The sequence below is a fragment of the Archocentrus centrarchus genome, chromosome 20 (assembly GCF_007364275.1).
Source record: "Archocentrus centrarchus isolate MPI-CPG fArcCen1 chromosome 20, fArcCen1, whole genome shotgun sequence".
In the NCBI taxonomy this organism is placed as follows: domain Eukaryota; kingdom Metazoa; phylum Chordata; class Actinopteri; order Cichliformes; family Cichlidae; genus Archocentrus; species Archocentrus centrarchus.
Genome location: NC_044365.1, coordinates 18,646,954 through 18,660,767, shown reverse-complemented (window position 1 = coordinate 18,660,767; position 13,814 = coordinate 18,646,954). Strand labels below are relative to the sequence as shown.

The 13,814-nt window shown below is 41.2% G+C and overlaps 1 protein-coding gene across 1 annotated transcript in view; it reads right to left on the bottom strand.

Annotated features, from left to right (window-relative positions):
* Nucleotides 1–13,814, bottom strand: part of LOC115799767 (collagen alpha-1(XVIII) chain-like) — a 61,293-nt gene that overhangs the window by 22,649 nt on the left and 24,830 nt on the right. The window contains exons 3-5 of the mRNA XM_030757049.1: nucleotides 5,620–5,867; nucleotides 5,353–5,523; nucleotides 4,026–4,157 (exon numbers count right to left, since the gene is read on the bottom strand). Of these exons, the coding sequence (XP_030612909.1) occupies nucleotides 4,026–4,157; nucleotides 5,353–5,523; nucleotides 5,620–5,867 (551 nt within the window). The remainder of the gene's footprint in view (nucleotides 1–4,025; nucleotides 4,158–5,352; nucleotides 5,524–5,619; nucleotides 5,868–13,814) is intronic.

Genomic DNA, 13,814 nt, shown 5'->3' with positions numbered 1-13,814 from the left:
TGCAGCTGTCTGTAGCAGCGACAACTAAATACGTGGTCACACACAAAGTACAGTCAACAGGTCATCTTGCAGTGAGTCATAGATATATGCAGCCAGGTACACTAGCTGCTTGAGGTAGAGAGTGCAATACATGAGTATAGACTGACACAAACGTACACTTGTGCCCTCAACGCGGTGCATGCTGCATGCGCGAGGTTGCAAAAATCACGAGGTGTGCGACAAGCAGAAAAAGCACCACCTGCAATGTGACGCCACCTTTGCCTTGTTCCGCCATTCAAGAGGCCAACAGCAGCAACCATAAAACAGGTGTTATGGTGGTTCCATGAAGCTAGGCCTGACATGGCATCAAAAAACTGCCGTTTTAAAAGTTGTAACCCCTGACTTAAGGAGTTATGGGGGGATATTAGGTTCTGATTCACAAATCATCACCACTTACAGTCACTCTTTAATACATTTTTCTAATTGCCTTAGCCTTTCAGTCCTTTTAATCCAGTTTTGGGAAGCAGGCGTCACCTTACGCATTTGACACTCTGCTAGTTCATGTTTTTGGTCAGACTGGTCTGAACTTTTGTTGGAGACCTGAGATGACTGTGTGCTGGGAGGGGAACGTACTGAGCTAGGTGAAGACTACAGTGTTAGATTTCTGTCTTTCTTGCATACAAACCAAAAACACCACCAAATAAAGCTTGAATTAAAAAAAAAAACATGCCAGAGAACCTTCACACTTATGATTTGAAAAAGTAATCCGCTGACAGCTGTATTTTGTCATTATGTTTCATCCCAGTGCGACTTGTTCTGCTTAGATTATTATGTTTACAAAGAAAAATATCCTGTCTATTGACTGCAAATTATTACAGTGAACATGTAAGTGAATCCTAGTGGGGAAAGTCTGGTTAGTTGCTATGCACATAAATCACTTGATAAAGCTGTTGGCATGGTAGTTAATGCTTTCTCATCTGTGAGGAAGTGCAAACATTCTCTGACTTCTTTTATTAAACTGTTACTGATGAATCTTCAAAACCTTTACAGTAGCTGGAATATGTTAGTTTATGTAGCCCAGCATGGTGGATGTTGCACAGCATCAGGACTGTTTGTACATATTCTGAAGTCTGGTTATTGCTCACAGACAGACACAGATGGCAGAGATGGATTTCAGCACTACCAAGAAACTGTTCTTTACCTGCAATTGCTGCTAGTCCCTGGCCACTATAGCTGCTACAGGCCAAAAGAGTGAGTGTGTGTGTGTGTGTGTGTGTGTGTGTGTGTGTGGACATTCAAAAGGTCACTTTGCACTACAGTACTTTGTTAAAGGTCAACACACATTTAATTGCACACCCTCCATGCCCTGTGTTTTAGTGTGGTCAATTTAAAATATAAGTGCCCGGTTCAGCATGCATATGCTCATGTAAAGCTTTAGGGAAGTGTAGTACTGCAGACAACTGCTGCTGCACTGAGGCCATCATGGAGGAAGATCGGCTTGAAAGTTGAACAGCTGGAAACAGATGGTTCTGCTCCTCTTTTTCTGAGAGATGAGGAAAGAGGGAGGGAGGAGAGGAGAGGAGAGGATGCATGAAGAGAGCCAAGAAAGGAGTGAAAGAGCTTACTGGCCAGAGAGGGAACAACTCAGAGCCCCGGCAGGTGATATCATGCAGCTTTATCCACGCTGCATTCGGTTCTCTCTCATGCTTAACAGAGAAGAGAGTGATAGCAGGGAGAAAGCACAGACAGCAGCTGCAGTGCACTTTTTCATTGTTTTAAAACACTTGGCTTCACTTCAGCTCTTTGTATATTATAACTTCACCCATCTCCGTGTGGTGGAAATATGACCAATGTCAAAGAACCGTGGCAATATTTTTGATCGTGATTCAAATTTGGGCCATTGTAACGTGCCAGCAACCGGAGACAACCAGGAACAAAGCTTTGACGGTGTCAGAAATTTAGGACGACCATCTCACAATGTGACTGCTGCTACCTGCGTGTGCTGAGCAACCAGGAGGAACGCAGCATGAAATGACCAGCTGATCAAAACTATGCTGTTAATTATATATAAAGCAGAAATGATGGAGGTAAAACCTGCAAGACAATTCAGAAAATCTAGTGGAAGTTGGCAGAAGCTATTTGTATGACAGGTCATTGCATGTTAGGTTATCATGACCGCGCAGAAGAGGATGTAGCATGGTAACAATCAACGGCAGAATTCCAGCCACGCATCACTGACCACCAATCAGGTATTGCTGTGCAATATTCATGCATCAAACTTGGTTTAATAAGAAACTACTTTCAGCTGCTCTGTTATTCACATGGGGTCACTACCGCGGGTGGTGCTGCATGTTTTATTTGGCAGGATGCCAGTGGCCGTGAGTCATGGGATAAAATAGCAGTAATTTAGTCTCAAATAAAAAGGCTCTAAATTGAATTGTAGGGGAAAGAAGCTTCCTGTTTATTGGTCTATGAGCCTGCAATGCCCTTAAAGCCACTATAATACTACCAATAGAAGTCCTGAGCTATCAAATACATCATTTTATGTCATTTAGACAGGGTTGCTCAAATTCATTCTTCATAAATTAAATACAGAATGAGATATGTTGGATTTTAAATGATGTTGCAGTGAGTTGGTTTTCATCTAAAATGAAACACTAGCTCTTCATGATGTAAGCACCTACGTCAGTCTTGGCTTTAAACCACACTAGGTAGGAGAAACCTATCTGACAGATTGTTCCAGCACTGAGATGAACTCCCGTCTGAGAACAAAAAAAACCCCCAAAAAAACTCCCATATAAACAGACTCTGCCTCCCTGGTTCAATGAGTTTCTTTGAAAATCTTCTCACGTTTCACAAATAAAATCTTAATGAGTAAGAGAGAGGGGAAAAAAACAAACAAATAAATAAAATAAGCTGCTTGGTGAAAAGAATTTCTTTCCACTGTCCTGGAAATGAAACATCTTGTAGTCTGTCCATGTCATGAACTTGAACAACAACAAATCTTGAGGACAAAAGGTTAAAAAGTGGCAAAGATGATGACTGCATTTTGTTGTTAAAGTCACAGGTCGTGTATTTTTCTAGTTCAGCCACCGGTCGGGGGTTGATTTATTTGGAAAAAGTATTGTTGGCGTGTTTTCTAATATGAACTTTGGTCTCTTCTTGTTAAAATTTAATATTCGGACAGTTCTTGGAAGACATTTTGGATAGGTATCTTGATGACATAACAGATGTTTTGTGACCCAGACTAATACTATACTAGCCTCAACTTCTCCCGTAAGTATACCACAGAGTTGACTGACATTCCCTGTAACTGTTTTCTTCATCATATCTGCAGTCACACTGTGACAAACAAAGCCAAATTACAAAACAACAAATCACAGATAATGGGGAGGAAAGTGCTGAAGCATTTAATGGTTTATTTTCTTTTATAAGAGCGCTGTGTGCAGAGGCCAGCATTGCTCGTGTTATTACCTCTTCCCTGGATCTGATTTCTCAGCACTTCTCTGTCACACGCACTCACTATAAATGCACAGGGATATTTTTAACTATTGTGAGGGATTGGAGCCTCCATCCTTCAATAGTTACCATTGTCTGATTCCCATCTTTATAAAAGAATTGGCAGCTGTAATCACAGATGCACTCAGCTTAAATCATTCAAGATGAGAGACTACTAGCCGTGTTGCACATGTAAATCACATCACAGCCTGTCATTTAGGAGCTCTCATAGGATGAGGAAGAGCTCATGAATACACGTGGTCAATCATTCCTCGCCTCCCGTGGTGGTCATAAAGCTGCCAACAAAGACTATTGTGTTCACGTCTCTGATGCAAAAGTAGGCAACTGTCCAAACACCACGTTTGTTTCTGCAACTAGCTGTGGATTCAATATCCATTTCAGAGTCGTCGATCCAAATGCGCTGACGCTTGGAATGAGGAATAAACTAAGCAGAAACACAGCTGTTGCACAGAACTGACAAAAGAGAGCGTAGGAAGACGCTGAAGAGATGCTAGCGATGACACAAACGTGCACATATTCAGACTTACCACAAACCTCGGCAGGCCTGTACCGCCAGCATTCCCTACAAAGATTCCTGAGCTGGACTCAAAGGTCAGAGGCTGAGCACTCCTGGTGAAGGCAACCCGGTGGTATTCCTCACAGTCCATGTAGAGGCGTACCTACGTGGTGGAACAAGTGTACATAGTGGAGCTTATAAACCATAAGAAAAAAAAAAAGGAATATGTGCTTACATGATCTGTGGAAACATCTTTATTCCTTGTATTTAGGCACACACAGAGTATATCTCATAATTCTCACACATGAAGAGCCATAAAAGACAAACACCTGTTTAATATAGCCTGTTGGCATGTTGGTGTTTTGAAACCAGACATGACAAGTGAGGGGTAGAGGTGACATGCAGTCATAAAGTAGTGACTTGCCAATCAGACGCTGCTTTATCAATTCTTTTGACTCTAATGCAGACTATAATTTACAAAAAAAAAAAAAAAAAAAAAAGAGCAAAACAGGACTTGAAACTAGTGACTGAGAAAATCAATTCATTAAGAGAGAGTTTCCTGAAGCCACAGATAAAGATGCTGAAAAGCCATTTTTCCATAAACTTCTATACACCTAGACTTTGTTTTGTCCCCCTGCTGGCCATTAGAAAGAATGCAGGTTTAAGGTGCTTCTGTATTGGATTCACCTTTCAGACCTTACAGCCACCTTTTACATAGTGTCTATGTGCAGAAAGGAGTTGGATAAATCCACAAAGGGCAATAAAGCAGAGGCACAGCAGTCACACAGCTTGTCCACAAAGAAGTCGAGGTCATGCTATAAATCAAGAGTTATTTTGAGGAGAGTCATTTTTCCCCCTGCTGCACTGAACCTGCCAAATCCCACTTGAACCCAACAGAAGAGTAATCCATGTTTTCTATTAAAGACTAAAACTAATAATTAACCTGACAGATTTATCTGTGTGTAGCAAAGGTCTCGTTATTCCTCTGTGTCACAACCAATGCTGGATGCACATCAGAGTCACACAGCTGCCATGTTTCTTTATTTCCATGAACATGTATAACTTCCATGTATAACTTAGTCCTAGATGTATCTGCCTGGTGCCAAGAATTGATAGCTATTGTTTATTTTTTCATTATATAAAAAAGTTACTTTTCCACTCTGTTATATTTACGATGTTACTGAAGAAATTATTTTTGCATGTTCCAGTACAGTGCAGATGATTCAGTGGAAAAATTTACATCATGTCCCAGTTTCCATTCTAAAAATCAGTAGCTCTTGTTGATTATATCTCATTACAATAACAGGTACTGTAATAAGTCATTGTTTCCGAAAAGCCCACAGAGCTTCATTAATCACCTCTGAACCCTGTACAGTGAGTGTAAATCTCGCCCATCTTCCTGTCAGGTCTCCCATTTTGAAGGAAGCAGCTTCCTGAGTCCGACCTCTTGCTTCTGTGTCGGTGTAGTACAGTATGACTCTCTGGGAGCCATCCTCCACTTCAGACAAAGCCACACCTAACTGGACAATCTGAAGAACATAATCAAAAAAAATTGTAGAAAACCTTTAATTCTTTTCTCGGAGGAAGCAAGACAGAAACAAATAGGCGCTAAACAGAGTCCTCACTTTCTGATAAGCATCAGTGATGGCGAACAGCACACCGCCTCGCCGTGTGGTTGGTTTAGCTGTGACTGTGATGGCGAAGTCATGATAGAACGGGTCGGGGATGAAGGATTTTGTGAGGCGTCCCACATTGGCGTCTGGGCCGAAGCTGTAAGCGGGGTAACCCTCGAAGCCTGTGACGAAGGAGACGGAGGGAGGGAGGGGAATGCCGATCAACTCTGTCAGGTCCAAGGCTCCCTGAGACCCACGGTCTGGAAGAGATGAGCAGAAAGGAGGAAAACCATGTTAGTGCAGGAGATAAGAAAATACCCCCCTCCCCCCCACCCCCCAAAAAAATATATAACCGTATTAACACAAAATCTGATATAAGCTGATATCAGGAGAATCAGGCTGGGACACTGAACAAACATTTCTCATATGTTGCAAGCAAAAGACAATGCTCTCCTTCAGACTAATTATCCAGCCATCATCTTCTGTTTATTGTTCTCAGGGTCATGGGGGGTGGATAGAGCCTATCCCAGCTGTTATAGGGCGAGAAGGCAGGGCACACCCCGGACAGGTCCCCAGCCTGTCAGGGCTAACAAAGAAACAGACAACCATGCACACCTCTGGGCAATTTATAATCACCAATTAACCTAACCTCACCAACTACTGACTGCATGTCTTGCAGGGAGAACATACAAACGCCACAGAAAGGTCCCGGTGGTGGATTTGAACCCGGGACCTTTTTGCTTGGATAGAACAGTGTTAACCACCACACCACCAACCAGACACCAGCCGGTGTTCTTCTAACACGAGTGCAGGGGGCTGGCAGGTTAAAGAACATTCAGTGTCTGTTCTGCCTTCATCAGACGTTTACGTTCTTGCACTCACTTCCATTGAACAATGTCTAGAAAAGTTCAGCACAGTAGAGTGTGTGTAATAACACTTTTGTGTGTTAACTGTAAAATTATGCAACTGTGCACCACCAACACGAGCTCAACATGATAACACTTTTAGAGGTGGTGTTCTTTACAATATTATCGAGATGATTACTTTTCCAAATTGGTGCTATATAAATAAAACTGAAAGCATTCACAAATATGTTTAGAAATATTAGCTGGCTTTAAAAAGGGAGGTGCCACACTGCTTGACACCTGGCTCTTGACAAAATAATGAAACTGCCATGTGTTGTTTAATGTGTGCTCTGTGTTTTGATGGGTACTTGAAAGTGATGGAGTACACAGTCCATAGACGGCAGGGGGCCAGTGGCAGTCTACAGCTCATATTTACTCCTGGGCCCCCCTAGCAGGTTAATCCAGCTTGGGGTCAGGAGAGAAATGTTGCTCTAGAAATCCAAGCATTCCACAGCCATGGACAGTGTGGGTGTTGGACTCAAGTGTCATTTCTTAGCTGCCCAGAACACTGAAAAGATAAAATAACCATCAATATATTTTGTAGAAAAGTCGTCTGTTCCAACCCTTCTAGTTTCTGTCTTTAGACTTTTTGGAACTGTCAAATGTAACCCATAAAGTTTGAGAAAGATCTTCCAACACAGCCATCTAATGTCCATACTCATGTCATCATATTTGTAAACTTGGCATTGCTGCACGGTATGCATGCCTGGCTGCACATGTGCTTGTGCTCTGTCAGTCAAAAGTTCTCAACTGTGCCATAATATGTGCGGTGACTTATTCTCCCCAAATGACATGCAAACCCTTAGTGAAAGCCCACAACTCCCCCTTTTTGTCACAAATGTATACACCATCTCCTCCACACCTGGTTCTCTTTAAGTAGGAAGACCCCTGGAACAATCGCCTGTTCTTTCAGTGTGTACGGACAGCGGGGTATAGAGGCCGGGCATCTGGAAGGCATTAAGCAAAACTAATACACACATGCTGTGCAGTGGCAGCTCCTGTAAATTAGATGTACCGCGTGGCGTGTGTATGTCTGTGTGCAAAGAAGCGGCAAAGACAAAAGAGGGGAAAGAGAGAGCATGATGTGTGCATACGCGCGTGTGGCCAGTAAAGCTCTCCACTGGAAGCCAGGCACACACACCCCCCTTCATTAATTGGATTGAAACTGCTACACACTGTGGCAATTAAAAAATAACAATGAAGCGCAACTCACACCACTCTGCTAGCTAACCTCCACTGCAGCCCCGTTCTGCACTTTCACTGCCAGGTTAGAGTTGCTTCGACTGAAATGGACCTGGGATAGAAAAAGTTGGACTACTCTTTTTATAGTTTGAAAATCTGAAAGCAATGTGTGCTCAGGAGCTTTTTTAGATAATTCCCACAAAGATCTTTATCTAGACAGACAAATCAAAATATGCACTTTCAGATTTTCTTGACTTTGTAGGAACCATAGATTGTAAAAAATGAAAGTAGCCACCATGACTTCACCCAGCCGATGTTTGGAAACCAGAGGGCACACTCATACAGTAGTGACTTGTCAATCATAAGCTAGCCACGCCCTAAAGTACATCCTGCTTTATCACAACTCCAATGTACACTAATGAGAAAGTGTGATAGTTGTGATCGGATTTGCAACATGTAAAACATACCATAAACTCATTACTCAGGTCAGTCATAGATCATATCACAAACTGTATATAAAAGATGGGAAAAGGCACCGTGGCAGCACCCACTGGGCTGTGAAGTTATTTTTGTTGCCACTAAGTATGTTTTTTTGGAAGATTTCACCATATTTGGTAAAGAGGGTGCAGTTATCAGCTAAAGGAAGCAAATTTGGCTTGCAAGATGAATAAACTGACTGTATGTGTTGAGAATGGATTTATTGGACAAGCTACACAAGTCACAGCATGCCTATTATGTCAGATAAGAGCATTATAATGCTCCAAAAAGGCACAAGCACGGTTGAAGGAGTTAAGTGACCACTTAACAGCTGAGGAACCAGCACACCAACTAAAGTCACCTACATTGTTGCAAAGCAGCCACACCCTCATTATGCTAACTTTATGTTTTAAAACAATTTAAAATGGGAATCTTAAAAAAAATAATAAATCAATAAAATAAACTCACTTTAGACCCATTTTAAAAAAGGGTCTTTCTAGAAAGTGCATTTTTCCCCCTCTTTCTTTTTTGGAGTTCCATGTTGCCTTTTACCACTTGGTTAGAAATGGGGTTGCATTCTGACTGGCATATTAGGCAACTAGGAGAGTTGCCTAAAGAAGAGTTGTCCAAGTAAGAAGTCACTGCTGCACTTGCTTCCCTTTCTAGACCCAGAGGATATGTCCATTTTTCATATACAGTCTATGATATGACTGTAGTTTTATTGTTACTGGATTTCCACTCAAGCAGAGCCAAGTAAAATAATTACATTGTAATGTAAGATTGCACTATTTGGAAGTGAAAGCGACCAACAAAAAGCGCATCAAATGCCAAAGAAACTCAGTAAACAATGTAAGCTTGTGCAGCGCGGTTACTCAGTTGTAATGTCTTTTGAGAGGAATTTAGTCAGGAGCTGTAATTAAGCTGATACAGTAAAATCCAAGAAAGCTTAAACAAGCACTGAGAAATATTTTCCAAGTATTCTCTGACCCATTTCTGATTCCAAAAAAGATCCTGGAATCAGAAAAATCGGTGACTGGATTGTTGGCTGCCTCGCCTTCAGACGTGAACTTCACTCTATATCTTCTCTGTGTTGTCAGCGGTTAAATTGCGCCAAAGTATTTCTGCCAAAATTCCCACAGCGCTGCCTGTCACTCGCAGAGTCTTTTGCCCGAGAGTGACTTCACTGCAGATGTTCCTCCACAAGGTCAGACAGCTGGACAGATCACCATAGAAATGTGGCTACGCTCACTGTGTTAGCTCTAGTTCTCATGATGCAGCAAGACCAGTGTTTGGACTGTCATGCATGATCTCAGTGCCACATTTGTAAGCAGGCTGTTGATCATGTCAAAGGAATATTCATATCTTACCACTGTGAATAAGGAAAGTAGAGCAGTGAAAATTTAAAACATCCCAGAGCAAAAAAAAAAAAAAAGATGTTAGCTGTGAGAAACTTGTGACTAATTCCGGTCAGGGTGTGACTCTTCTCAGAGTAATCAGCTTTGGCTGAGTCTGAGCACCATCTGCACTGGAACAGGGCACAATGGAGAGCAGAGGAAAGCTCAGGAGATACAGTGCAAGTCCTCCAGCTAGATAGCATTCAGGGTAATAACTTCAAGGTGTATAAATGAACTACACTGCTACCATGTGACTGAATCACTGTGGAATATGACTGGATTTAGTCAGGTGAACTCCCTTTTCTTGTGAAAAAGGGAGGGAATGAAGAAGAAAATGAATCTATTTTGTTCATGTCACAGGACACTGAATGCTCACAGTGCTTCTACACAACAGGATATAAGTGTAAATAAAGAGTGCAAGGCATTGTGAATCAGCAGTTTGCTATGCAATGAGATTTTCAGGGACTGGGAATGGCTTTACCACTGGAGGAAATAAGAAAAAGAAAAAAGAAATACCTGTTTCAAGTAGAGGAAACAAGGCAGGGGAACAGTGTGAATTACAGCTCTCCAATGTAGCCATATATTGTTAAACTAAAGTGTTCTTTCACAGGAAAATGAATGTGTAATCAAATGCGGACAGCGTACAGTGTGTATTTGAGGTAGTGTGTATATCTGTTCTGTGTGTTTACAGAGTATCTTGTGTTTGCACATCTGCTTTCTGTTCAAATGAGCAGCGGTCGATCCAAACACTGCTATCTCTGCAAGACAGAGCATCTGTCTCTGAATAGAAGAAAGTGTTCTTACTTAAGCGCTACCTCAAAGACATGAGAAATGTTGGCCTTTTTCCACAGAAATAAGGCCTCTTTATGCTTCGCGAGGGCGAGAATGGCACCGCACTGTATGACAAAAGTGATGTCACATCCGCTGTTGCACTTTGGTGTCGTTTGGGCCAATCGTGCACCTCCTAAATTATTATAACCTTGCACACGTGCCCGATTGTGTTGGCTTTTACTGCCATTTCAATGATTTCACTCAAAAGTGGCGACACCTATTGTTCAAGAGACTACTGTGGCAAGTACTCGCGCCCTCAACTGTCTTAGCAACCAGGTCTGAACCTGCCGTAGGTTTTAGTTGGTGCCTGCAGCTTGCAGCAGGACTGCACCAGTTGTAGGGAATGATCCTAGAGTAGTAATATGTCCAGCTGCAGGATTCTGGAGTGCAGATGAATGCCATCTAGAAGCAGTACATTCGCAACCTGGGCACTAGCTGGTTAGCAGTGACTGAACTTAAAAGGTGGGCTGTCCAAGTAAATGAATTAAATTATTCTGACAACAATGTTATTAGTCTGAGATTAGAGGATGAAACATACTTTTTAGGAGCCCTTAGCTGGTATTCATACCAAATCTGTCTATCATCTATATTTCAAAGATAAAACTATTAATTGCAGTTATTTTATACAACCAGCAAAATGGACAGTGCATTAACAGAAAAATGGGGTGATAAATATTCATTTTAGGGAACATTTTACATTAATGTTAAAATAATATACACTAAATCAAACTATGCAAATAGGGAGTCCAGCTGAGCAGCAACAGATTAAATTAAACCACATCTCTCACTGCACAAGTGAATAAAACACTCCAAATAATGTTTTGTGCTTGTTTTCACTGATGCCATCCATTTGCTCGAGAGGGCAAGCTTAATGAATCACATTTACATGGACTCACATAATCATGTACAAACGCACATAAAACCTACTTTTATGCACATTATTTAAAGTAACTCAGTCAGGGCACTTCCATCACGTACATGAACAAGTGATAACACTGCCACATTGGCAAAATATATTGTATGTTTGGTGGGTATATACCTTCAAATAGACCTTTTTTTATTTCCTTAGAAGTCATAATAATTTGGTGATGGTGAACACAGTCTGAATTATGCCAGCCAAAGTTACTCAGCTGTCAATCAGTCTGCAACAGTTTGCAATGTGCTGCCACATATGATCCAGGACTCAAGAATCTAACCATCAAACCACTCACATCCTGTCAGATACTATGATATGAACCTCAACAGATCACATCTATATGCACACATACACAAGTTTTCACATGTGCACAAAATCGTATCTCAGCACAACCACCCCGGGACAAATGACTCAAGCTTTATGCAACTGTTTAGAGATGAGAAGCATTGCTGTGACACAGCAAATTCTCTGCGGCTTGGAGTCACACCACATCTTACGAAACCCTCTTCTCTCCCAGTCTTGAGCTTGCTGGGAAATCACTTTAACCCTTCTAGCATCACTGACTCGTACTGTGAACTTCAGAAGATGAGACATCTGCTAAAACTCAGTGAAAGGCTCAGACAATCCAACGAGAGTCCACTCTGAAAAGAAAGGCTACAATAAAATCAAATGCCAGACAACAATTCAGAAATATTGATCTAACAATGACTTATTTATCTCATAAAAAGGGTTTATACTGTATCTTGCCAGCAGAGTTTTAAACATTAAGTGTCTGATTGACCCCTAAATGAAAGGAAAGCAGCTGCAAACAATCGTGTCACCAGGCAACAATAGCTTATTTTACAGAAATACAGAGTCAAAAAATAAAAAAATGTTGAAATCAATTATGGTTAATTCAAAAGGTTGCTTAGAAAGTATGACATCAATTACAGATATGAATGATTCGTAAGTGATCGAAATTTATAGTACATTTGTAAAAGTGTGTGGTCATAATTCTAGCCTTAGTGCGTAGATTTGGACTGACCCACATGAGCAGAAGGACATTATGCTGTTGTACAGAAAAACACACAGGCCAGTGCATCTTCACTCAAAAAAAACAAAAAAACAAAACAAAACTTTAAACTTGATGGAGAAGGACAAGCCTTTAATTATGTTATTGTGGAGTAATGGCTGCTTCTTCTGGATGGGTGTATGTGTGGATGCTGCGGAGAAGCCAGGAGGTTTTGGATGATGATGATGTGATTGGCTTCACTTAAACACATTTCATCCAAGTTTAAGGATGTTAAGGACCACTTAACGACATCTGCCTACATAAGTCTCCTGGCAAAGCACTTTGGTTAGGCAAGTGACAAAAGTCTGATGAATTCTGATTCTCAGATTTAAAAAATAACCATAAAAAAATCCCACACATCACACACAAGTATAAAACTCTGATTTTGAGCCACTTTTGAATGAATTGTAAATGAGCGCCCAGAGAAACCGTTAATGTTTTCTTTAGGTTTTTATGGACCATGACAGTCACTTAAAAACTGTTTAATTTTGAAGGGGCTTGTATAAAATTCCCAGATAAACATGAATTTCCAGTATTTATCACACAGACTATAACAAGCTGGATCTCCGAGGTATAATGAAGGCCACCCAAGTGTAATTGTTTAATTTCTATTCAGTTTCAAACAACTTAATCAGTTTCCTGTGGGACAAGCTTCATGCTCTTATTTTGAAGCGAGATGTTGATGAGAACCAGCCACCTCTGGTTGCTCCCGTCTTGTGTTTTCCTCGATATCACTTAGAGGTCCCAAGTTCCACAATCTCCAACTCTTGGATCCTTGGAACCATCTGGTGATGATAATCTTTGTTATTCTCTGGGGATCCACTGGGAGCTGGAGGGCAATGCTAACCAAAACCTGGAGCAGGTGTAGATCTATAGAGCAAGGACTACTGTCACCAGTTGGAGCCCAAGATGGTGGAGCTGGAGCTCATTTAAGGGAGGAGCAACTTATTGGGAACATAGCTGATTACTGATCCATGACACTTATTTTAGAAAGTGTGGGAGTGCCTCCTTTTGATCATAATTTCCCCTTCTATCCTGTTTCATTTTTCCACTACAGGTGTATTCTGTCAGGTAAAGGGTGTCACGGCTCGTATCCTTTCATTCAAAAGGCTCACAATGTTGGAATGATGTGGCATCATTAGAAGCAGGAAGTTTCTGAGACTACACAGCCTCTGTCCACATGAAGGTGAGAGACCAGGTGAGTGTCACTATTAAAAAAAAACATGGGAGAAATGGGCGTCAAAAAGCAATAAATCTCATTCAGGGTGATGTTGGAAATGAAGGCACTTTTCTCTCTTAACATTTGACACAAGTGGACAACCTTTCATGTGTTTGAACAGTGCAAACAAGAAACACACTTTGCTTCTCATAACATTAATATTTGTTTTTCTAGAAAAAGGGCACATCCTTCTGCTAATTCCAACAAATCTAATTCTCATGCTTATTGATTT